Here is a 26347-nt window from a genome sequence, read left to right as displayed (position 1 = left end):
TGGAAGCGAGAGGCTGGTTAGGGGCCCATCATAGTCATCCAGGGGAGCAGAAGTGATGGACAGGATTTGTGAGCTGTTTAGGGGACAGTGGGTAAGATTTGACAGACATGGGGTGAGGGAGGTGGAGGCAGGGACAACCTGGGCTCTCCCTTGGGGTCTCAGCAGGAAACGAACTACCCACTCAAATGGGGTGATTGATGGGAGCTTAGGCAAGGGGGGACTTAGAAAAGGCAGGGGGCAGATAAGAGATATGCATCGGTTCAAGGTCTCAGGTGCAAGGAGACCCTCCTGCCCTAGGTTGGGGGCTGGAGGGCGGAGTGGTCACTGCCACCCAAGGGGCACAGCTGTGGCCAACTGATGGAGATCCTGCGGGGAGGGAGCCAGGAGAAGAAACACCCGGCCTCGCTCTCCCACTGCCCCCTAACCCCCACTACCAGAGGTCAGAGGGCAAGGAGCCTAGTGCCAGGCATTGGCATAGATATTTGGAGTCTCCTGTTTCTGTGCTCTCCCCAGCTACTGGAGGTTTCTGGGGCCCCTGCCTCTGAGAAGGTGGGTTGGCCAGGTCCAGAGGCATAAGCTTCGGGCTTCACTAACTCCTGCTGAGCCCTAAGCTCACAGGGACCCCATCTCAAGGGAAAGGAAGTGGGACAGCCCGTCAGGCAGCCAGGGCCTCTAGCCCCCCTGCGGAGACTCAGTGTGAGCTTGGAGTGTGGGCGTGGGACCAGAGGAAACTCTCTCCCAACACAGAGCTAATTCTGTCCCGGGGCTGGCAGCCAGGCCCCCGCTGAAATATCAGCTGGCGCTGTGCGGTTTTGAGGTCTCTGAGTCTCTCAGAGCTGCGGATCAGGGAACTGGAACCCCTGGGGTGTTTCCTGGAGCCATCTGGCGGGGGGCTGGGAGGTCCCCTTTCTGAAGGGTGAGAAACTGGTGGATGGACCAGCAGGGGAACTGGCAGCAGGCAGAGACCTCAGACCTGCAGTCAGTGGCTGGGCCTGGGGGAGGTGGGGACATTGCTGAGGAGGGAGGGACATGTGTGGCCCGGACAGTGGTGTCTACTGCTGGCTGAGGCTGTGTTTTTGGACGAGTCAAAATAGCAAAGGTTTCGGGGTCAGAGAGTCTTCGGTCTGCATCCTGAGCTGATGCTTCAAGGCTGTGTGAGCCTGGGCTGCTCACTTCACCTCTCTGAGCGAGCTTCTGTTGGCAGACTTGCGCAGCGAGGACGCGGAGTGGTGGGGCATCAGGGGTGGGAGGTGCCAGACAGAGTTAGAGGCTCTGGAGACACACCCGCCACACACAAGACAGCCCAGGGTCCTGTTCTGTGTGGCTGAGGGAGGTTCGCGTGCTCTCTCGACCTCAGTTTCCCCAGCTACAAAATGGGATGCCCTCCGAGGGGCCTATCAGCTCCCAAAAGCCTTTCAGCGGCCAAGATGGATGGAAGAGAGACATGAGGGGCTGCCCAGCCAGGCTGTCAGGGTGGGCTGTGGGGGAGGTGGGACATGGGGACAGGAGCCAGGCCACACACTAGGGAAGAAAGAGCCTCCAGTGTGCCTGATGGGCTCCCACGCCCACGGCTGGCTGATAAGGCGCCTGCGCTAGGCCTGGGGCCGCGGCCAGGGGAAGGTTAGCGGCAATCTGTGACCGGGCAGCAGGGGGCTGGGAGGGCCAGGGAGTGGCCGCTGGCAGCCTGGGCTGGCTGGGCACACAGGTGAGTGATGTGGGCAGGTGAGGGGCTGCTGAGCCTCTCGGGGGGCGGGGGGAGAAAAGGAGGGACAGGGTGACAGAGAAGACAGACAGGGAGGCTCCTTGGAGAAGAGAAACACACAGAGGGGCACTCGCAGAGATCGGGAGAGGGGCAGAGACAAGAGACAGAGGGAGATACATGGACAAACACGACAGAAAGGGAGTGAGTCCTTTGCAGACTCGGGGTGCCCATTTGGCCCAGGGACATGGGCAGTAACACCGAGAGGAAGCGGAAGGGCACCTCTGCCACCCAGGTGCCTCTCAGCCCTGCTGTCCTCGGAGCCTGTGGGGACACTGGCAGGAGAGAAGTCAGCAGCTGGAGGAGGTGGGGCCCTTGACTCATAAGTACCTGGGTTTAAATCCCTGCACTGCCTCTAACCGGTCGTGTGACCTCAGGCAAGTGGCCCTTCCGCCACTTGGTAGATGAGTACAGATGACAGCGACCTGGCAGGGTTAGGGGGAGGTCCAGGTGTAAAAGGCGTGTCTCCTGCACCCCGGCCTCCTCACTCGGGCCAAGGAGCAGTAGGCTGCACACATCCCTGAGGGATGGGTGAGTGAATGAATGAGCTCTGCTTCCAAAGGACGTTTCCCAGAGCTTCTGGGATCACGACACATTCCCATTTGGGCCACTAACTAGAGGCAGAGGGGCTTGGGGAAAATCCCAGGGAACTCACAGCCTCGGCTTGCCCCATCCATAAAATGCACACCCAGAACCCTGCCAGAATGACCTCGTGAAGGCTCCTGGGAGGTCCCAGGAGGGGCAAAGGCCAGAGGATTCTGGAATATTCGGAGACGAGCAGCGGACAAGGAAAGAGTGGGTTTGGCAGTTCAGCAGGTTCTGAGCTGCTTCCTCTGTTCGGAATGATGAATTTGATGTGCCTGAGCTACCTGCGTGACCTTGGGCACTTTATTGACCTTCTCTGGGCCTCAGTTTCCTCATCTGTAATAGTGCTTAGAACCGTGCCGGGAATGCAATCAGGGCTATAGACATGGTTGTTTAACAAAAATTAAGCAAAGACCATCTGCCTAAGGTTTTTGTTCTCTGTGACGGGAGGAACCAGATGTGACCTTGAGCCCCAGCAAGGGTCTGCGGTGGTGTGGGCAGGGCCATCAGCCTCGAGATCTTCTGCCTGGTGACCATCTGGCCCCTGGCAGGGGCTGGGTAGCCAAAGAGGGGCCAGGGCCTCGGCTACTGCATGGCCGCCTCCAGCTGGGCTGGTGCGGTGACTTCCTTGGCTCCTCCAAGTTCATTTCCTGCCTGACAGAGGAGGCTGGGGGGTGGGGGGAGCCTGAGTCCCCCGGGGCAGGGTCAATGCTGCTTGTTTGGCCCTTGGCCTGTCCAGTGTGGCTTCATCAAGGATTCAGTGACCCAGGCACTGCCCAAACAGAAACCCCAGGCAGGGGTCTGGGGTGTCCATTTGTTTGCTTTGGGTTTTCTGGGCCTCAGGAGAGGCGGGAGGGGTGACATCATGACCCGTCTGGGTCCATCTCCATCTGCATCGTCACTGGCCCCCGGAAGCCCCCGCGCTTGTCTTATTTTCTCTCTTCAGGGCACTCACTTCCTTTAGCCCCGATTTCTCCCCCCCATTTCCTCTCCCACGGAGCCTTTCTAATGAGTTCAATGTGTACCCTAATGTGTTCAGTGTGTGATTCCGCCGTGTGCTTGCAGAACGTGCAGTGCTGCTTTGTGCGTGTGGCTGCTTTTGCAAGCGAGTTGCCAATGTCCCTAAGTGCTGTGGGGTAGGTGGCTTCAGGATGCTTCGCCTTCCGTTGCTCTGTGCGCTGGGTCATCTGTTGCTTGGAACGTTCACCCGGCCCCCTCTTCCAGCCACTGGCAGGCGCCTCTGTGCGCCCCCCGAGGGTCCCGGGTCCTTGACCATTTCGCTGCGTACACAGCCTTCCTGGTAGCCCGAACCTGCGACTCCTTGCGGGAGGAACCCACAGCCCCAGGACAAGGGGGAGGGATATAAATGCTCGGCCTCCTGGAATGGGACCTCCATTGTCCCCTGAGCCCCGGCCTGAGCCAAGGCAGCCTTCTGTGCCCTTGCCCAGGCTCCTCCCCTTCCCAGCCCTACTCTTCCACTCCCCGATTTTTCCGGGAACATTTCCTTAATAAGTCACTTTTGCAGGAATCCTCATTTGAGGCTTGCTTCTGGGGGACTGAAGTCAAGGGATACCCCGCAAACACTGCAGGAGCATCCTGGGGCATGGTTCCTTGTGTGGGGGGCCCCGTGAGGAGCACAGGGGGCCTGGGCTCCAGCCTGCCACACTGAGCGAGGGGTATCCATGCCAGCCTTCTAGTCCCTGCCACAGGCTGGTAGGCACAGAGTGTCACCTGGTTGTGATTCTCGTTTGCATGTCTCAGAGCATTAGTTTGTTGTATGCCTGGGTTTGGGGGTTTCCCTCTTATGAATGAACTGTTTATATCGTTTGCTGGTTTTTCTGTTGGGATTGCTGTCGTTTGGGTTGGCAGGAAGGGGCTCCTTGTACTTTCTAGACGGAAATTCCTTGTTGGGTTTAGAGATGGGTTATCTCATTTGTGAGTGTGTGTGTGCCCGTGTGTGTGTGTGTGCCCATGTGTGTGTAGCCCACTATAAGGATAGGGCTGAGGCCCCAGCATGGGCCAGGCCTTGGGGTAGAGAGCTGGGGCAAGACGCCCAGGCACAGAGCGAGTGAGCTGGGGAAACCACAGACAGCAATGCTAAATTATAACAGGGACAATGACGTAGGTGTTATGGGTTATATTGTGTCATCAAATTTATATGTTGACATCCCAACCTCCGTTATTTCAGAATGTGACTGTATTTGGAGATGGGGCCTTCAAAGAGGTGACTGGGGTAAAATGAGGTCACTAGGGTGGGCCCTCGTCCAGTCTTTCTGGTGTCCTTATAAGAAGAGGAGATTTGGACACACACACAGAGGGATGACCATGCGAGGACACAGGGAGAAGACAGCCACCTACCAGCCCAGGAGAGAGGCCTCAGGAGAAACCCATGCAGCCAACACCTTGATCTTAGGCTTCCAGTCTCCAGAAATATGAGGGGAAAAGTTTAAGCCTCCCAATCTGTGGCTCTTTGTGATGCGGCAGCCCGAGCTCGCTGATAAAGCGGGCATCCGTCAAGCCCCGTGCTTCTGAAGCCTCGGAGCGAAGGGTGCCACCCCCTTGCAGGGCTGTCTGGGGACAGCCTGTGACACCATTTCTAGTGGGCTGGGCACCAGCACACAGTAAGTGCCCAGTAAATGATGTCAGCACAGTAACGCACGTGCTTCTTAAGTGCTTGCTGTGCCGGGCCCTGAGCTGGGGGCTGGTGGAGAGCGAGCTCTGTGATCCAGCGGGGCATTTAGGCGGGGGATGGCCGAGGGAGGGGGCCCGGTAGGACATGGTTAGCCTCAGAGGGAGGCCTGGGAGCTGGACAGGGTGGACATGAAGGAGGCAGGAGGGGTCAGCTCCAGGTGCTAATAGAAAACTCTGGTGAACACTCATTATAGATGGGGCCACCACTAACAACAACGACGATTGACACATAAGTAATAGTGGCCTCGTCCTCTACAGTGGTGCAGAACCCTTCTCTTTACCTCCCTGTGCCTTGGTGTTCCCGTCTGAAAAATGGGTATAATCATGTCTCATTTCACATGAGCCCTGACAAGATGAAGGGGGGGGGCGGTTCTTACCCCCCCTGGAGGGGTGAGGAGACTGGAGCTTAGAGAAGCAAAATCTTTGCTTGTGTTGCCCTTGACCTGCCCTTGAACCCAGAGCTGGGAGACAAGTGGGCAGGATGCCTTAGTCCTCTGGCCTTCCTGGCCCCTCCCACCTTCCCAGACGAAGGCCATTTTCGGAGGGAGTTAAGAGTGGAAGCCTGGGGGGGGGGGGGGGGGAAGAACAGTAATAATAACAGTAACAACATAGTGCTTACCCAGTAACCGTGCTAAGTACTTTGCATGTGACGTGACGTTTAATTCTCTCAACCATTCCGAACTATTATGATCATGCCCATTTGATAGCTAAGACGACTGAGGTGCAGAGAAGGTAACTGACTTGCTCAGGGTCACAGGAAATTCATACGGGCTGAGGATCTGGATGCTGGCAGCCTGGCTGGGCCCCAGAACCTGTGTCCTTGACCATTGAGCCCAGTACTACCTGGTCTGGGGGCAGAAAGGAGCTCAGGACAGGAGGGATAGATGCGGGGGCAGAATGGAGGCCAAATGCAATCCTGTGACTGGGGCCACTCCTCCAGGGAGAGCCAAGGGACTGGGGTGGAAGGAGGGCACATGCCAACTGAGGACACTGACTCAGTCCTCAGGATGAGAGGTGAGGGGTGAACGGGTGGACATGTCCAGAACATGTCGGCCCCGCCCTGTGCGGCCCAGCCTGGCCCCCATTCAAAGATGAAAAGATGAGGCCTCTGACCCTGAGCTGCTCCCAGCCCAGCGGGAGAGCCAGACATGACGTTATCTGTGTCCCCAGAGCGTCTCTGCAGACACTGCAGTGCCAATGGCTCGGTCCTTAGTCCTCGGTCTTTTCACTCTCCGGGGCTCAGACACTGCCAAAGAGGGTGCCATGCTGAGAGGGGGGCCCTCCCTCCTTCCTTCTTCTGTCATCTAAACTTATAGTTGCCATACTAACTCAGCTGATGGGTTAAAACTTTAGCCCCCTGGCACCCTAAGGAAGCTGCCCCAGGAAGCCTCAGACTCCCAGGCTGGGGGGAGACCCCTCCTTGGGCTTCTCCAAGCACTTCCTCTGCCTTGTGCCTTGTGAGCTCCTGTGGAGCCTCCCTCCTCCAGCTCTTCCCTTCTTCCTGCCTGGAACTTGGATGTGATGGCTGGTGCTCAGGCAGCTTTCCTGCTAGAAAAGGCATATTCTTGTCCCTGGGGCCTGCACAGCCCGGCACAGGGAATGTGGACACAGTCATTTCTTCCTCAAGGGTACACTCGGCGGCTGTCATCAGATTATGATCCCGGCTCTGCCACCTGCTGCGTGGATGCCTTGGGCAAGGGTCTTCATCGCCCTTGCCCTCGTTTGTGCTCCTCACAGGGCTAAATTGAGACCCCCTGTATTATATGCTCAGCACAGTCCCTGGAATTTATTGTTATCATGAACACTGGTCACATTTCCCCCAGGTAAGGGGGGGCATCTGCAATGTCCCCATCTTCTCTCCTCATTCCAGCGCCCCAGGAAGCCCTGGAGACCCTTTATTGGGCACCTCTGGAATTTGCTGCCAGCCTGCAGAATGGGACGACACCCAAGCTTAAATTCTGAATCCCTGGAACCCAGAGTCCCCAGTGGAATTTTACAAGTAGCTCTTATTTAATAAAAGCAACAGATGACTTTTATCCAATAAAATATAACCTCAAATCCATTCAGGACCAGCAATGAATTCAGATGGAGGAAAGCTGGAGTTATTGATAATAAAGCACCGATTGTCAGTCTCGCCGGGGCGAGGCATCTGCTTGGAGCCCGTCTATCAAGATGGGGAGAGCTTTAGTGGTGGCAACTGCATGGAGTCCAGGGTGTCAGGGCCCTGGGTTCAGATTCCAGCTCAGCCGCTGAGTAACCTCGGGCACGTCCCTTCGCCTCTGCATGTCTCTGCTTCCTTCTCTGTAAATCAGGAGTAACGGCAACAGGTCCTTTCTCTGGTTCTGAGTCCACCCGGCGCCGTGGCCCTCAGCCCGGGATCCAACTGCTACTCTCTTGCTCTCCCCTGCAGGTGTTTCCAGCTGTGCACAGGGACTGATTGGCTGGGGACCCAACAGGACAGCTGCGGACACCGTAACCGTGAACGGTGAGCGACTCTTGCGGTCTGAGCTCAGATCTCCAAAGGGCACCAGTGGGGCCCACTGGCAATGTGGGAGCACGGCAGAGCTGTCCCCTGGGTCTTGGAAACGTGGTTGGGACCAAGTTCACGGCGCTGTGCACCTCTCCTTAGCTGCACTTAGCGTCGCTGAGATTTTCCCAGGACTAAGGGACTTTTGGACGAATGCTTGTCTCCCCTACTAGACGGTAAGGGGAAGGGGAGGGTCCAGAGGACAGATTCTGAAGTTGGGTTGACGCTCAGCTGTATGACCTTGGCTTAAGCTCTCCGTGCCTCAGTCTCCTCATCTGTAAAGTGGGGCTCATGGCCTACCTGCCTCACTGAGCTTTAGCAAGCAAGAAGAAAGCGTGTGCATGCCACACCTTCAGATAGCACCTGGTGTGGAAGGAGGTGCCGGACAGTCCTTAAATGAATGACAATAGCAAAAGACAAGTAGTTAAACTACGGAACTGGCCTTGCTCATGGCCAGGGACAAGGGCACCGCTCTTGCTGGTGTCCGTTAACCTCCTAAAGCCGGTGCCAGCCAAGGTTCCTCTAACGCCCCCTGTCTCCCCCGGCAGACGATGGAGTACGAGGACTACAACTACTCCCTCTCCTACGACGATGAAGATTTCAGCACCATCATGATTCCGGAGGAGTCTCGCTCCCCCGAAGGCGACATCATCAGGATCTTCCTGGTGGCGATCTACAGCATCGTCTGCTTCCTCGGGATCCTGGGCAACGGCCTGGTGATCTTCATCGCCACCTTCAAGATGAAGAAGACGGTGAACACGGTCTGGTTCATCAACCTGGCCATCGCGGATTTCCTGTTCAACCTCTTCCTCCCCATGCACATCGCCTACATCGCCATGGACTACAACTGGGTCTTCGGGACGGTCATGTGCAAGATCAACAGCTTCCTGCTCTTCCACAACATGTACACCAGCGTCTTCCTGCTGACGGTCATCAGCTTCGACCGCTGCGTCTCGGTGCTGCTCCCCGTCTGGTCGCAGAACCACCGCAGCGTGCGCCTGGCCTACATGGCCTGCGTGGGCATCTGGGTCCTGGCGTTCTTCCTGAGCTCGCCGTCCCTCGTGTTCCGGGACACGGCCCTCGTGCACGGGAAGGTCTCCTGCTTCAACAACTTCAGCTCGTCCCCGTGGTCCGCTCAGCCCCAGCTGGACTCCGTGGGCTTCCACCGGCACCTGGTGGTGACCGTCACGCGCTTCCTCTGCGGCTTTCTGATCCCGGTCCTCGTCATCACCGCCTGCTATCTCACCATCGTCTGCAAGCTACGGCGCAACCGGCTGGCCAAGACCAAGAGGCCCTTCAAGATCATCGTGACCATCATCATCACTTTCTTCCTGTGCTGGTGCCCCTTCCAAACCCTGTTCCTCCTGGAGCTCCACCACACCTCCGTGTCCCGCTCTGTCTTCAGCTTGGGTCTGCCCCTGGCCACTGCCATCGCCATCGCCAACAGCTGCATGAACCCCATTCTGTACGTCTTCATGGGTCAGGACTTCAAGAAGTTCAGGGTAGCCTTCTTCTCCCGCCTGGTCAACGCTCTGAGTGAAGACACGGGCCACTCCTCCTACCCCAGCCACAGGAGCTTTACCAGGATGTCAACCGTAAACGAGAGGTCCTCGATGAATGAGAAGGAGACCAACATGCTCTGAGCCCCCCCTGGGGGCCCCAGGAGACACCCCCGACCTTGGCGTCCAGAGCTCTGCTTTCTCAAGACCGCAGCAGGAGCCTTGTCAGCACCCACCAATGCCCTCTGTATTTTGCACGGGGCTGAACAGTGTTTTGAGCTGGGCACCCAGGGCTTGGAACCCCTGTCTTGCAGTGGCATGGGGGACGTGGCAGGCCATGTGCCTCAGAGCCTTGGACCAGCGTCCCACGCTTCTTGGGAGACCAGCCTTGACTGACGCAAAGCAAAAAAAAAAAAGGGGAACATTCTCAAAAGCACTGCGATCGGCATAAGACAGGGAGACTCTGCTACCTACTGTGCGCTCCCCGGTAATGACACAAACACTCTACAGGGTCCGTTCCTGGTGGGAGCAGAGGAGGGCAGAGCTAACCAGTGTGACACTCGCAGGTCACGCCTCCCCCTGCATACCTGTTCAATAGCCAGGCAGGAACCCCACCGCTCCAGCCATTACTTGGCTTAGGGCGTGTGGAAACGCACCGGTGACCTGGGGGAAGAAAGGGACATGTGATCGTCTGGCCCCACAGGACCGTGCATTTGGCTTTCAGACCAAATAGGAAGACAAAGAACAGGTCCTGAGGGGCCACGTGGGCTCTTTGTGAGGGCGGACAGGCAGGGTGCAATGGGAGCTGGGGAAGGAACTGAGAAAGGAGAGCACTTTCAATGGGCCACGGTGCTTTGTGCTGGAGTTATTTTGGGGGTGGGGGCAGTGCTAGCCCTTTTCCCCAACCTCTGTTCTCACTTTGCATTTGTTCCTGGGTGGGGAGGGGCTGGGTTGAGGGGGCAGCTTCACCAGCAGCCCCCATCCCCTCCCAGCGGTTCCCCTCTCCTTCCCTAATCTATGGGCTCTGGCTGGAGCCGCTCAGAATGAACCCTGGGCAAGAGGTGAGGTAGGAGGCCTCTCATCTTCCTCCTGAACTTCCTCAAAGCCTTGCTAGAGACTAGTCCCAACTCAACTTCAGGAGGCGACCTGGGAGTGCCTCCCAACTGGGAGAGTAGGGGGCTGTCCAAGGGCTCAGTCACCGAATTCGAAGAGGAGTCTGAAGCCTGAATCCTTCAACTGTGGCTTCTGGGATGCAGGTCGCAGGGCTCCTGTGCGCGGCCCTATGGCCTTTTCTCACCTAGGACAATACCTTCTCACCTAGGACAATACCTTCCTGTGCTCCGGTGTCATTATCCCATTTACAATGACGAAGCTGAGGCTCAGAGAAGGCAAGCAACTCGCCCAACAGCACACAGCTAGCCAGAGGCTCTGTCTCTTTCTATAGAGAATGTATCCATTGAGAACATTCTAGACGATAATGATAGCCTTCATTTATTTAGCACCTCATATGATAAGCACTTTACACGTATCTCATTTATTCCTCACAGCTGCCCTGAGTTAGGTACAATTACATTTTACTTCCCTTCACATATCAAGTATCTGAGGCTCAGGGAGGCTAAGTCACTTGCCTGAAGGCACACAGCTGGTCTCTGCCAGAGCCTGGATTTGAACCTATGTGTCTGTCTGGCTCAAATAAGGCTGCAGAGTCTTAAGGTTTTGAGAGGGGCCAGGAGTTTTGACCATAAATATATATTCCTCAGTGGATTAATATATAAACACCTCAATGGCCTTTAAGTCAGCTGTGCAAATAGTTTTCAAAAATGACCCAACATGGCAAAGATGATGCCATTGGCCTCCAGCTCCCTGGACACCCATCCTCACGTCCCCCCCCCCCCCGGTGGCTCCGCTTCCTGCACCCCCGAGACCTCAGGGAAGGCAGGGGGGACGGGCCTGGCTGGAGGCAGCCCCTTGTGGGCCCAAGGCCCTTTGGTCTCCAAGGGTCTGCATTCTGTTCTCTCCCAAGTCCCTTCATTGTGAAGCCAGTTCTCCAACAAGATGCTATGAACAGATGTAACGTCTACACAGCGCCCGGCAGGCTCCCGAGGCCACGGGCTGTTTGTAATCACACCTCATTAAGAGACAAACTGTTCCTTCACAAGTCAGGTCCAGTTGTGTTTATGACGGGCCAGCTCTGAATTGATCCCCAGCTGCAGCCTCCCGTTGCTTGAAGCAACCTGCACCCGGACAGTGTGAGAGCGAAAAGGGAGCTTCAGAGATAGCGCCCAGTGCCCCGGTCACCCCCTCCCCAGCTTCACAGGAGAAGCAACTAAGGCACAAGGGGGTGTGGGCCGTGAGCCAGGTCCCAGAGGCAGTCCCCGGCCACTTGGACCTCTGAGCCCCAGGCCAGGGCTGCTTCCTCGGCACAGCTCCTCTCTCCACCCCGGCTGCGTCCAGGCCAGGCGGGGCCCCGGGGGGCCAGGAAATCATTTTGTCGTTGGAAAAGCTGATGATCGGGAGCGAAATCCAAACCAGCTGTTCCCCTCTTTCGGGTCAGGCCTCCTTTTTCTGCCCCTGCTCCCCTCTCTTCCTGTTCTGGCTGCAGTTTCCCATTAAAGGTTAAATGCCACTATGATGGTCCCTTCGATCTTGTCCCTACAGCCGTTTCTGAGGACCACCGCCCGTCACACATACAAGTCCCTGCTGTTCACAGGCAGCGAGCTCGCCCTGTGCCCCGAGCCCTCCCTCGGGGGCCAGGATCCAGCCCATGGGGTCGCAGTGCTGCCTCCTGGGTGGGGTGCGTGGGCTGAGGGGGTGCTGGGAAGCAGGCAGAGGGGCAAGAAGGGAAGATGACGTTTGACTTGAGGACAGAGGAGGGGGCACGGAGGGGAGAGGGAGGCACAAAGGAAATGGCAGATAAGCGAAGGAGAGGAACCCCGCATTTACTGAGCATCTACCGTCATATGCAGGCAAACTCTCACCACACCCTCAAAACGGTCCTGCGAGGAGAGGACCCTCAGACCCACGTGGGGATGCGGGAAGCGAGGCTCAGATTGCGGGCCTCACGCGTTGAGGGTGACAAAGCGAATAAATGGTGGAGCTGGGCTTCGAACCAGGTCTGTGGCTGAGCTCCCAGCTCCTTCAGCCCTTGAGAGGCAGGAGGGGGGTGGGACTGAGAGGGGATCAGGGAGAGGGGCTCGGAAGGGGAGATGGATTGGTCTTAGGGGCCGGGATGGGTGGGAGAACAGAATCCAAAAGCGAGAGCCATGAGGGCCTGTGGGAGCCTGAGATGAAGGGGATGCCCCGTGGGGCAGCGATATGCTCAGATCTCCGTCCCTTCTGACGCCCAATCCCCGGGCCCTTCTGGGGAGTACAGGTTGGAGAGGGTTGGGGACTTGGGGGCCACTGCAGCCTCCAAATGTTGCGATGAGGCCTGGACTTTGGGAGCAAAGGTGGCCCTTGAGAGGAGTGGACGGCTGGAGGGAGGCTTCAGAGCTCCCCAAGCTTTCTCAGGGGAGTGGTTAGTGGGAAACCAACCCGGGGACTGTTTCAGCTGCACAGAGGCCTCGGTGCGTTGCTTTATTGACGGAACTTAATTGTAAATATTATTCAAATGTACCTCCCAATGCACAATTATATTTCTCAGGGGAGCCCTCCGAGCACATAATAAAGCCCTATAAATAAAACATATATTAACCTACGAGCAACAGAGGCTTATTCACGCTCCTATGGCGGGTGGTGGCTGTGGGAATTGAGGCAGACAAGACTCTGAGAGCTTGGACTTGGGGTTTAACCTTGGAGGTTACTGAGTTCTGTCCCGGGGGATCTTCCAGAAGTCTCTCCCCCCCATAGGAGATGGGGTTACCCCTCTGCACGTCAGCCAGCTGCTGCCCCAGAGACCTGGTCAGTGGCCGTGGGTGGGAGGTGTAGAGAGGAGGAAGCACGGGCCTATCTATAGGACCCTTACCTTCTGCTCAGAGATTCAACAACGCGACAATAATAATAGTGGGTAATCTGAACTGAGCACGTCCAAGGCTGGGGCACCCTCCAACCTTTGTGGTGAGGACCATTCCTATCTCCGTGTACCGATGAGGAAATGGGGGTTCAGAGAGGCGAAGCGACTTGCCCAATGTCACACAGCTAACAGGTGACAGAGCTGGGATCCAAACCCCAGTGTGTCTGACTCTAAAGCAACCTACAAACCTAAGCTGTCCTCTGAGCAGACTCCTCTGTGGGACAAGGCAGGCACGTGTCAAAATCTCCAGGGTGAGATTTTGAGAAGATGGGGGGTGGGCCTAAGGGGTTGTTTTTCCCTTTGGAGGGAGGAGGTGGTGTCTGGATGTGTTTGTCGCTTCCTCACAGCCCTGGGAATCTTAGGATATTTGAGTTTAGAAGAGATGCTACTTCATCACATTCATCCCTTCCCATTCCCCCATTTTACAGATGCTCAAACTGAGGCACTTTTTTTTTTTTTTTTGAAAATAAGATTGGGACCTCCTACCTCACTGGCTGCTGGGAGAAGAGATATGTACGAACATGCTCACAGGAGGCACTTTTAAAGCACCGTCAGGCTAGAGACCAGGGCATCCACCAAGCCACCCTCTCCACTTCTTAGTGTGTGGGCAAGGACTTTGGTGCGAATCTGCCCTGAAGGACCCCAGCCCAGAATCTCGGGGTCACTGGGGAGTTTCCAGCAGAATCTTGGCTGAAGGGGAGGCAGGGGATCTTAGGAAAACCTGGTATGGGGCAGGAACATGCTGTGTTTGGGGTCACAAACTTTACTCTTTAAAACTGCCCCGGATACCGGTGAGGGTTATACTCTGCATCTTGATCGCGGTGGTGGTTTGTGGCTGTCCTTCTATGTGAAACCCCGTCTCTCTGTACGTATAAGAGGAAGGCACGCACTGCAGCAAGTTATGCCTCAGTGGGTAAAATAACTTACGATGCCTGCAGCAATGACTTCTCACTTTCACTGGTGCTCTGGGCAGAATCAGGTCTGGGGGCTTCTCTCTGATTCAAAACAATGTTACAGACGGATGGAGTCCTTGCAGAGCCCATCCAAAGAGTCTCAGGAAGGACTGAGCCCTCCTGGGGGTCACCCCAGCCCTGTCCCCTGACTCAAAGGACCCTGGATGGTTATGACGCAGGATCACATGGGCTTGGGAGTCAGACCTCCTGAGCTCCAGTCCCAGCTCCACCATTTACATCAGCTAGAATCAGGGCTAGAATTAGGCTCTGTGACCTTAGTAAGCTACTCAGCCTCTCCAAAGCCTCAGTTTTCTCATCTGTGAAATGGGTATAATAAGAATTGGCCACTCTCAGGGTTGCTGTGAGGATGAAACGAGTTGCCGCACGTAAGCGTTTAGCAGAGGCCGGGCTCATGTGTGCCACCCACTTTCATCTAGACGTGGCTCAGCCTCTCCCTGGTCTCCCCGCTGCCAGGCTTGCCCCCGACCACCCACTGTCCACGAAGCAGCCCGAGGAAGCTCTCATCACAGAGCTTCATCAGCCAAACTCCATTTCACATTTCCGCCCCCATAGTGATGAAACTTGGGAAAAGGTAGAATTATCCCCATTTCACAGACGTGGAAACTGAGGCCCCAGGTCACCTCTTCAGAAGTGGAGAAGCCACAGCTCTTTCCCTTGGACCGTCAGGAGCAGTCCCACTCGAAGGAGATTTCCATGAATCCCACGCCAAGCTCATTGCTCCACCCTCGGCCTCTTCCCTTTGTCTGATTAACTGCTGCCTGAAAGTCAAGAAACCAGACGCCTCCCTCCCCCTCACGCCCTGTCCCCATTGTTTTGTAATTCTTTTCCGGCCCAGGACTCGATTAAGGATTTGGCTGGTACAACTGTGACGACCATAAACTTCCTGTGTTTTTCCTTCCACTTGGAAATCGCGGACGGAGCAGCCCGCTGGGCGCCAGCCTGTGCTGGGCGCTGGGCGCTGGGCGCTGGGCGCTGCTACGGCAGGAGGCACAGGCAGGCACCTGACAGCCAGGTGTCCCCGAGCCCAGGGGCCTCCCTGGGCTCCATCACGCAGGTGTTTGGGGCCCATAGAGCAAACATCTGGATGACTGAACGAGCTTCTGGCACCCAGGTGCTGGTGCTGTGCGGCTGGGACGCGTACAGGACGGCGGGAAAGGGGGCTCTCAGCCCTCGCTGGTGGCTGGGAATGGCCTTGTGAGCCCCTGGTTGATGGCGGGCAGTTTCTAATGCCCAGGCCACCGCCCAGGCTCCGGTGCTTTACTGGGAGTGGCTGGTGATGGGTCTCAGGCATGGCGACGGGCGGTCAGAGGCTATTTCACATCCACCATCCCATTCCACCCTCATTGGAAACTGAAGGGTAAACCCACCTTCATTTTAGAGATGAAGATGTTGGAACTCGAAGGGGGGTCGAGTAAGTTTCCCCGAACCACACAGATAGCCATCTGTTGATTTTTATTGAGCACCTACTATGTGCCAGCCACTGTGCTAGGCTCCGGGGATACGACATCTGAGACCATGTGGAAGAGCTGGGATTTGAACCCACGTCTGTATAGCTTTGTGGCTTACACTCTTTCACTCGATATTCTGCTGCCTGAGTTAAATAAATTAATACAGAGAAATTGGTACAGAACAGGGAAAGGCTTTCTGTTAGAAAGCCTCGGATCTCTCGGGAGTTGGGGAGAGGACTCACGTCTCGGCTGGGGCTGCTGAGTGGAGATTGATTCTGGGAGCCAGGATGCAGCTCTCAGCAACTGCTCCCCCACCCCCGATTCCTCAGAACAGGACAGGGATCCGGCCCAACAGCTCTTTCCCTCTGAAAGAGCAGCAGGGAGATGGCACTGCTGTGTCGTCCCCCCCCCCCCCCCCAAAGAACAGCACAGCAAAGGGGGAATTGCAGAAACTGAGGCAGGTTGGAGAACAAGAGATTGGGAGCAGAGTAGGGGTCCCCTGGTCCCCTTCCAGGCTCCTTGTTGGGACAATGTCAGCTTGTTGGAATCTGAAATGTCACCCCTTTCTGGTCCCTGGATTGTAAGCCTTGTCCTGGTCCCCTGACCACCGCATCTTCAGGGATGCGGGCAGATATGTCCATGGAAACACGTTGTTCCTTCTCAACACGTCAGGCTACGAGGGCCTTGCGGTCGGTTGAGTTGAGGATCCCTGATGGGAAACTAGTCCCGTCAGAGGTGAGCCAGGGCAAGAACCCGGATGTCCCCAGGCCCAGTTCCTTTGTCCCCTGTTCCACAAGGCGGTCGTCCACTCCCATCAACCGCTCCAGTCTTTTTCTCACGTGTTGGTTCAGACACATCCATCTCTGTAACCTCGAGAAGCGGGGAAGCAGAAAAGCAGGGTCTCTTCAAAGGCTGGGGCTGTAAATGAAACGAATAAAAGTCCTTAGTATCCAAGCTGGTTGGCGTTACCCTTTGGATGCACAGCTTGAAATAAACCAAGCAAAAGTCAAAAGAAGCAAGACTGTATCGATTAGGATGCATTTGGCTTCAAGGAGCAGAACCCTCAGCTCCAAATGACTGAAGGACACCTGGAGTTTGGGAATTCAGCAGCTGGATGGTGACATCGAGGTCCCAGAGCGTTTCCTTTCCTCTGCTCTGTCATATTCAGAGGTTAGGCTTTGTCCGCAGGATGGCATCTCTCCTGGTCATGAGATGGCCTCCAGGGCAGCAGGTGTCCCGGCCTCCAGGGCGGCAGGTGTCCCGGCCTCCAGCAGCATCAAGCAGAAGGGGGATGTTTCCCAATCTCGCAAGGGAGCCCCTCCTGACCTGGGTCCCATGGCCATGGCTAAACCAATCAGACAGAGAAAGGAGGTGGCTTCAGCCAGTCAGGACCTACCCAGGAGCTACAGGGCAGCGAATGGCCATTGGCACACCATCAGGTTTCCATGCCAGGGCAAAGGGGAGCAGGTCAGGGACAGGTTTCCAGGGGTGTCTCCTAGAGAAGACAGGAGACGCTCTAGAAAATAGCCAGCAAGCTGATCAGGATGCAGGTTTGCCTTCTTGTTACCAGGAAAAGTATTCTCAGGTGTGAGCAAAAATACGATGGTGGTGGTGGGGGGGGAGGGCGGCTGAAGGGAAACAGCTCTTAGAAATAAAGAGCTTACTCTTTAGAAAATCAGAATGATTTACCCCTGAGAGAAACGATATCCTCCTTTTCTTTATATTAAATAATGCACAACTTTTGGCAAAAAAAAAAAAAAGAATATATGAACCAGCAAAAAGAAAAAAAAGGGGGGATGGGGGGGTGGGAATCCCCTAGAACCCCAGGGATCTTGCAGGGATAAGCATTTTATCATTTTAGTTTATCATCTGCAGTCTAGTCTAGCAATATCTGTCTAGCAAAAAGATTCGTGTGTATATTCTGTTCTATGGCACGTTTACCCACTTTTTAATCAGGCCCCCAAATGTTCCCCTATATAGCATTGGTTATTCAAGCGACTGCCTCGGAGACCTAGCAGAAGTGGACATCTAGGTTGTTTTAAGAAGTATTGTTATTATTGTTGTTGTTATTATTGTTGTTGCTGTTGTAATTCTCCGCGGGTTCTCCCTGGGGAAGCTACAGTAGAGCTGAGCTTCTGAAACCTGCCACGTAAGCCCTGGGGAGCTGGCAGATCTGCCCACCAGCCCAGCCTCTAGGTCCCTGCACCCCCCTGCCCTTGGAGCAGAGGGAAGCGTTCTTTGGAGTTTCTCAGAAGAGGTCAGCCAGCTCCGGGAAGGGGCAGGTGGGGTGGGCAGTGACCACACACACACGGGATCTGGATTCAGGCCCGTTTCATCGGGCAAATAGTTTTTCCCCTCTGGGCCTCAGTTTCTCCATCCGTAAGACTGGGAGTGTAAGAGCAACGCCTCCTAGGGCTGCGTGAGGATTCTATAAAATAACCCACATACCGAGCTTATCCCAGCACCCGGAAAATACGTGTTTAAAAGGCTGCCAGCTCTCCCTGCCCTCATGTTTTATTTCTTCTTTCCCTTTTCCTGGAGCAACAAGACTGCATGCGCTTTGTTACCTCCGGGGGCTGCGCCTAATCCAGGTCATTGATTCAGGAGGCTGCACAAATCTGCCTAAATTATGTATGTATGGGGGCTGCCCTTTGCTTGCTTGCTACAATTTGGGTGTGCGAAGAAAACGTAATTTCTTTGTCTGTAGATCTGGTCTGATCTGGTTTTCCTTATGGCAACCCTTTCAATTCCTCCCACCCCCACCCCGCATCGGCAAAAAAAACCACAACACACCCCAACAAAACCAAACGGAAAATGAAGCTGAGTCCGTGTTGTGGGTTGAAGGGTGTGTCCCCCCAAATTCATATTTGGCACCCTGACCCCCAGCGCCTCAGATTGTGACCTGCTGTACAGAGGTCGTCAAGTTAAAAACCAGGTCATTCGGTTGGGTCCTAATCCAGTGTGACCGGTGTCCTTATAAAAAGGGGAAATCTGCATACAGACCCGTGCAGAGGAAGGATGACTCGAAGAGACGCAGGGAGAAGAGGCCGTCTACACGCCGAGAAGAGAGGCCTGCAGCGGACCCTGCCTGCTGACACCTTGACCTTGGCCTTCCAGCCTCCAGAACTGAGACAGCACATTTCTGTTTAAGCCACACCCACGCCGTCTGTGGCATTCTGTTACAGCAGCCCTACTACGCTAAGCTAACAAGTTTCACCATTTTAGCCCAAATGTCAGTTTTGCAGGTTCCTGAGCTAAGTTCCTCGCTGGATAAACATACTCAGCTTCTCCAAGAGGCTGCCCCTCCCCTGCTTTTCTCCTGGGGGGGTTTTGGGCCTGTGGAGGGCGGGGCTTGGCCTGCTGGTCTCAGGGGAGCGGGGAGGAGTCTGCAGCCCCTGAGAGCCCTCTGCCCGGTTAGAATTGAGGTGAGGCACCCCAGCGTGTCTGAAGGTCCCCCGTTCTCCCGTGACTGCCCTGCGAGCTTTCGCCCACAAGCAGCTGTCACGGAATCTGTGACCTTGAGGAGGTCACATTCCCCTCCTGGGTCTCGACCTTCCCTTCTGAGAAATAGGAAGTGGAAGGAGATGGGTTTCGACAAGAGTGCAGTTATCAGATGTGAGCACATAGCGAGTAGCTACGATACGCCGAGCGCTGAAGACGAACATAGTTTACTGACCCCTCCCCAAACCCTGGGAGGCGGCCATGTAACCGTTATGCTTTAAGGATGGGGAGGCTCAGGTTTCGGTGTTTCCAGAGCCTTCCTCTTGGCCAGATGACCTCTAAGGCCAGTTCAGGGCTCAAATCCTGCCTCTGCCACTTCCCAGTCAGGTGACCTTCTAGACAAGTTGTTGCACCTCTCTGGGCCTCAGTTCCTTCATCTACAAAATGGGTCCAATCAGGCCCATCTTGCGGAGTTCCTGAGATAATTAAAGGATGTACCCCAGGTCTGGTACAGGGCAAGTGGTGCCTCTTTTTGCCTTTTTCCTACCCACACTCCGAATGCGAAGTGAGGAGCCCAGATCTCTTCTCTCCCCAGCAAAACCCCGCCCTCCCTGCCCCACCTCACTCAAGCACCCGCAGCTGTGCTTAATTGGATTTAACTTAATAGTTTTAGCGACACCTTTGGTTCAGGGGACCAAGAGGCCTCTGGGTAATTTGCACGTTTTAACAAACCAAATAAAGAGCTGATAACCATAAACAAGTCCCTTTTAATTGGATTAAGGGGGGCTGGACTTGGGGACTGCAAACCTAAGAGGAGCTGGGGAAAAGGGCTCTCAGAGATTTCAGATTTTCTGCTTTCTTGGACCCCAGAGCCCTCGACACAAGGCGCTGGCTTCTTTCTAATAAATCGTGCGCTGGTGTATTTGTGTTCGCGTTTTATTTTATACATGAGGTGGCAGCGTTTTCCCTGCGCCTTCCTTCCCCACCTGCTATGCCCGGTATGACCAGGGGTTCAATCCTCCGGCTTTGGTCTCAGACCCACAGAAGTTCAAGTCCTGGCCCTGCCTCTTCCATGATGGTCTTGAGCAATGCATTTAAGCCTCGGTTTTCTCAGCCGTGAAAGGAGATTGTCGTGGTTTCTATCCAGTAGGATGAGTGTGACGATTACGTGCTGGTAAGTTACCTGCTGCTTAATAGGGTCCCCAAAGTAGTGGCCACTAATAACACGCGTCAGGATGAGGGATCACAGTTTCTGCTCCGTCTCCCGGGGATCCCAGCCAAGGAAAGAGGCAGCTGCCAGGGGGTGTGATGCTTGCTAAATAGAGGGTCACCTAACCCAGCCTGGGGGTGCAGGGACAGCTTCCCAGGGCAGGAGGGGCTTGCAGAGTGAGCAGGGGTTGGTCAGGGCTGCGCTTCACAAATGACCGCACGTGCCAATGCCCCGGATCGTGTCAGATCCCGATTCCCTGGGTATAATGTGGGGCCCGAGACCGTGGGTTTCTAGCCTCCCAGGGGCCGTGGGGACTGGAGGGAGGAACCTGACTGTGGGGAGCACGCAGGAGCTTTGTGTGGAAACGGTAACCTTCTGTAGTGAGAGAGTGAAGATGACCACCTGGTTATATTGTGCCTGTTAAAATCCATCAAATCGAAGAGCTGAAGTTGGCAAATTTTGTTGTATGTAAAATATACTTTAATAAAGCTGATCAAAAAGAGATCACTAAGCTCATGGTGGAGGAAACGCTAATATTGACAATAATAATAACCGAATCCCTCCAGTGGGTCAGGAGCTCCATGCACATGGGCCTCCCTTTCTAGACGAGGAGACTGATGCTCAGAGACACAAGGCAACATTTCTAAGGCCACGCACTGGGAAGCGAGCCCGGGCTTGAACCTGGGAGGGCGAAGGCACAGCCTTTCCACTTTTCCACGGGACCCTGAGTCCAGGCCTCAAGACCAGCCCGCCTGCCAGCCTGTGGCTTGGGAATGGGGTCCGTTGGTGGGAAATGGGCCGATGCTAACACCCGAGGAACCCCGATTGCTCCTTGAGAACTGGGTAACAATTACGGAATCCATGCGCTTAATGAGGTGGAAAGCGGCCTCTGATAACAATAATTAGCACTTAAACGTTGCTTTTTACCATTCGTTTAACCACAGTAAAGGCGTGTTTATTTTATTTTTCAATTACAGTTGACATTCAATATTATTTTGTATTAGTTTCAGGTGTACAGCATCGTGGTTAGACCATCATATGCTCTACAAAGAGCCCCCTGGATATTTCCAGGACCCACCTGGCACCATTCATAGGTATCACCACCCTGGTTTGCAGAGGGCCGCCTTCTTGCTGTGTCCTCACAGGATGCAAAGAAAGGTCTAACGCCTCTGAATGCCCCACGCTCGTGACCTAACCTAATCCTGCTCACCTCCCAAGGCCCACCCCCCGATACCAGCACCCTGGGGGTTGGGGTTTCAACATAAGAACGTGGGAGGGTGAAAGCATTTGGTCCATAGCTGTCCCTGATCCCGCAAGCTAGCCAATGGCAGACACTTTCCCAGTTACTACCAACTGAATTTCTCATTTGCGAAATCTTCCAAAACACCCATTAATACCTGTAATGAGAATAAAGAGAATACCTTTGCTCCTTTCCCACCTTGTGTGTATAGTGACTGCGCCCAGGACAACCACCCCAGTAGTTTCACTCCGATCATCTCCATTTTAGAGCTGAGGAGAGTAAAGCTCAGAGATGCTTGGCTGCTGGCCCCTGGTCACACAGCTGAGTCTAAATGTCAGTCAGTTTGATGCTGGAGGAGCTCCTTGAGCCATTCCCCGGCCATTTCACGGAAGGAGGGGATGTATGGACGAGTGGATGGATGGATGGACGGACGGACGGACGGACGGACAGACGGACGGACGGACGGACGGGTGGGTGGATGGGTGGATGGGTGGATGGGTGGATGGGTGGATGGATGGGTGGATGGATGGATGGATGGATGGATGGATGGATGGATGGATGGATGGATGGATGGATGGATGGGTGGGTGGGTGGATGGATGGATGGATGGATGGGTGGATGGGTGGGTGGGTGGATGAGCCGCTCCCTGTTCATTACATCAGAGTTTGTCAGCATTGGTACTATGGATATTGGGGGTCATATTCTCTGTTGTGGCAGGTTGATATGTGCTTTGTAGGATGTTGAACAGCACCCTTGGGCTCTCCCCGATAAATGCAATAGCCCCTCCCCCCACCCCGTAGTGAAAACCAACTGCCTCCAGGCCTCGTTAAATATCCCTGGGGCATAACCCCTGACTGAGCAGCACCGCTTTAGAGATTAGCGTTTCAGGTTCCGCTTTGATTGAAGATAGGGCTCTGCTGGCCTAATTTGGAAACCGTTGGATTGGGTGATTTTTAATTCCCTACTTTTGGTCCCGGGGGTTTAAACGCTGCTTGTAACGACCTGTGAGACCGTGTGCGGGTTTCTGCGTAAGCTCACCTTCTCCTGGGGAGACAGTTCACGGTTTTCATGCGATCTGTAAGCTGACCTGAGAAGCCCCTTCCGCACGCAGTCCCTTCCCAGTCTGACGATGGGACCTTTGAGGTTTTAAGCCCCTTTCTCTTTTTTTCCTGCCTGCATCCCCCCTCCCGCCCCCACATTTCCCTCCACCATTGTCATCATAAAAGGGTCTCAGGTCATCTTCTCTTCTCCAGCACAATCTCTCCTGGGGACGAAGCTGTCACCTTGCCTCCATCAGCGGGGAGGGGCGGCCGTGGTAGCAAAAAGGAGAGAATTTCTAGAGAATCACGGAGCAGTGTGGCGTCTGAGATTATTACTTGGCAGTTGCCATGGGAACCTATAAACCAACCTTGCCGCTCAGAGCCCAAAGTCACCCGGCCCACCGGCTCCCAGGCTGCTTCAGGAGCGACGGCCTTGTTTCCCTCTACTTTCGCCCCACCCCGTGGGTCCTCAGCCCCAGAAAGGCCACCTGTCTTCTCCACGTTGCCTCGCCGGACCCACCCCGTCCTTCTGGGCTCTGGGCTCATTTCTCCCCCTGGGATACAGGATGGTGGTTAGACGTATGGACTGTGACGCTAAACTGCCCGAGTTCAAAGCCCATTTTTATAACTTCCCAGCTGTGTGACAGTGGGTGAGTTACTTAACCTCTCTGAGCCTCGGTTTCCCTGACTGTAAAATGGGGAGACAAGCGTCCCAGGCTCGCAGGGTTTTCTGGTGACGATTCAGGGATGTTATACCCAGGAAGCTTCTAGCACAGCACCCAGCATGTAATTAGTGCTCAATAAACATTAGCTGCTCTCATCACCGGGAGGAGTTCTACATTCTCCCTTCTTCTTGGCCACTGTCTGGGCAGGTGAATCCTTCTGTCCATCCACCCCAAAGTTTGTGAGAGCTGATAGTTTCATCAACACGGCAATTGGAAACTCAACTTCACCTCCTAGGAGGCCCAGAGGATCCCTCGCACCGGCTCCTGGGCTTTATTTATTTTTTTTGCAAAGTCTGCTTCAGAGCGTCTGGGGTAAGGGTTGGGCCGTCTCCGCTTTGGACGCCCAAGTAACTATGGTTACGGGTCGGGTGCCTGACTCAGCCCTTGCAAGAGATTTTGGCCCCGGAGTTGCCTGCCCTTCCCGGTTGTCCCTCCACTTTAGGACACACACGAATCTCTCCAAGATCCACCGTCTCTCTCACTTCTGGCTGACTGTTCATTCCCCATAATTGTTTTGTAAATGACGCAGGACACACAAAAATCGTTTTGTTATAACACATTCTATTCCGTCGTGACTGTTCACTTCAATCAGCTCTCAGGGCCTGAAAGAGAGACGCAGGGCCCCCTCGGAGATGTCACCACCTTTGTTGGGAACTGGATTTGAGGCAGCCGGGCCTGGGCCTGGACCGGGGATAAATGTTCCATCATTTCTTCCTCCTGGACGCTCCGCCCGCTTGCTGGCACCCCCACGCTTCTCCCCCTGCGCGGGCAGGCTGGGGACTGCGAATCTGAGGGGAGGTTGTCAACGTGCAACCACGATAAATAGACATGTTGCTTTTTCGAGGACGATGCTATTATCACCCAGATTTGCAGCTCTCCTTGCCGCTGCCCCCCCCCGAATCATTTAAATATCAACCTGAAATGGGGACAGAATTCCTCTCCCTGGAAGTGACAGGTGTTTTCTTTGGGGGCAGTTATTTATAGCTGCGAAAGCGATCCTACGCGGGCCGCTTTTGTCTCCTCCCTCCCGCTTTCTCATTTCTCTAAAACTGAACATATTTTGGTTTTCCCAGTGGGAAAAACTACCAAATCAATGATTAAAATCTCTCCGCCCCCCCCTTTTCCTACCCTCTTCTGTCTTCCATTTTTTGGGGACAGGCTCCGGGTCCGTTCCCACGTTTGAATCCAAGAGTCATCACCAACTTTTGTGTCCCCTGAGCCAATAAACTACCTTCTCGGAGCCTCTCACCACCCTGAGGGCTGTGCTCCATCTCCCGCGTTCCTAATTACCAACTTACGGGGAGAACTGAATGAGATATTTCTGCGTCTGTGTCCACCTTCCGTCCCCTCAGTGCCGTCCCAGCCAGACGGGGACAAGTGGCCGTGTCAGCTCCCCTCTTCTCCCTCCCTCTCCTCTCCTCTGCCCCAGGTTCTCCATCAGTCAAAGGGCCTCCTCCCAGCAGCTGCACAGGCAGAATCTTGGTGGCCTCTTTGCTTTGTGTCCCCCCCCCATCCAGTCTGTCACCAGTTCCCGTGGCTCCCTCCCTCAGCTCTCTCCATGCGACTTGCCTCTCTCGGACCCCACAGCCCACCTCCCCCAAACCTCTCAGATTTCCCAGTGTCTCCATGATGCCAGGTGCGGAGCTGACCTCTGACCACTGTCCCCTCTCAGGAGGATCGCTGCAGCAGGGTCATTACTGGCTTCCTGTCTCCAGGCCGCCCCCCCCACCCGCAGGACTTACTGTAATAGCTAAGGGATGGGGCAGCGGGCCCGTGCCTGCGGAGTCTGTTGCTAAGGAAACCACTTCCTTGGTTACTGGCCTGGGTAGCATTTGTCTCACTGTGTCTGGATCCCGCTGAGTCACCCCCCTCTCCGAGAGGGCGATGGGGTGGCGAGGGAGGGAGGGAAGGAGGGAGCGGGAGGCGGGCAGAGGGAGGGAGAGCTCAGGGGTCGAGAGAGAGCCAGCGAGGTGCCTGGGCCGGCAGAAGCAGAAACCCAGAAAGAGGCCACGACGGAATGAGGGGGGCATGAAAGAGCAGCTGGAGGAGATAAGCGAGACCCCAAAAAGGGAAACTGAGATGGAGGCCATGGGGAGAGGCACCGTGAGGAAGGGGGCGGCGTGGGGAGAGGACAAAGCAGCGCGAGAGAGAAGGGGGGAGAGGGAGGGAGGCTGGGCCTGGGGAGGAGATGGGTCCCCCAAGGACCTGCCCCCAGCGCCCCCACCCGCCTCCCCCTCCCACACTGCCCGTTGGGAAATCCGGAGGAAGGCCCAGCTGTCAGCAGATGCCGGCCGCCTGCCCTGCTGGCATCCTGGAGCCTCGGCAGGATGCGGCAGGGCAGCCGGGTGGGAGCCCAGGTGTCCCAGCTCCCACACCAGGCCTGTCCCCTGCACCGGGAGGCCAAGCTTTCCTTCCTCCCCAGGTGCTGTCGCTCTGTGTGTGTGGACTGGACTTTCTGGGGATGCCACCAGCAGGGCAGCCCCAGGTCTGCTATTAATCTCTGTGCAACTTGGGGTTTCCACCAGGCTCTGTGAATCAGCGTCCCCACTGAATAACGAGGGGGGGGGGATGACCTCCTGGCATCGGTCAGGGGCCACCCAGGTCTGTTTCCTTCTCTGCCCCATCATCGCCTCCCCAAAAGCTTTCTGCTCAGTACTTGGGAAAACGTGACCTCTGCAGGGGCGGGAGCGTTGTCTGTTCTGTTCCTTTTTAAATCTTTAGAACCTAGAGCGGTGCCTGGCACACAGTAGATGCTCAGTAAAGACTGCTGCAGAAACGAAGGAACGGCGACGACCGCTACCTTGGCTCCTTCTGGGTCTGAAATGGATTTGCTTCAAGAGGGTTGCTGAAGCGTGATTAAGAGGGCGGAGACTGGCCCTGGCCGGGTTGCTCAGTGGTTAGAGCCTCGGCCTGCAGGCTGAAGGGTCCCGGGTTCGATTCTGGCCAAGGGCACGTGCCTCAGTTGCAGGCTCCATCTCCATCCGGCTTGAGACGAGTGCAGGAGGCAACCAATCGATGTGTCTCTCTCCCTTCCACTCTCTCTCTGAAAAAGCAATGAAAAAATATCCTTGTGTGAGGATTTAAAAAAACACAAAAAAAATAAGACTCACTCGGCCGGGAGCGGCTCAGGGGTTGAGCATCGACCTGGGATCCAGGAGACTGCTGTTCGAATCCCTGTCAGGGCACAGGCCTGGGC

General features: G+C 55.4%; 1 protein-coding gene across 1 annotated transcript in view; it reads left to right on the top strand.

The window, feature by feature from the left end:
- The window catches only part of CMKLR1 (chemerin chemokine-like receptor 1), a 79946-nt gene extending 70068 nt beyond the window's left edge, over positions 1-9878 (top strand). The window contains exons 2-3 of the mRNA XM_016208733.2: positions 7446-7520; positions 8111-9878. Coding sequence (XP_016064219.2) covers positions 8114-9205 — 1092 coding nt within the window. The 5' untranslated portion in view covers positions 7446-7520; positions 8111-8113 and the 3' untranslated portion in view covers positions 9206-9878. The remainder of the gene's footprint in view (positions 1-7445; positions 7521-8110) is intronic.
- The last annotated feature ends 16469 nt before the right edge of the window (positions 9879-26347 follow it).

This window comes from Miniopterus natalensis, chromosome 20, assembly GCF_054644295.1.
Source record: "Miniopterus natalensis isolate mMinNat1 chromosome 20, mMinNat1.hap1, whole genome shotgun sequence".
Taxonomy (NCBI): Eukaryota; Metazoa; Chordata; class Mammalia; order Chiroptera; family Miniopteridae; genus Miniopterus; species Miniopterus natalensis.
The sequence above is the reverse complement of the archived record's forward strand: the minus strand, read 5'-3'. Positions and strand labels throughout refer to the sequence as shown.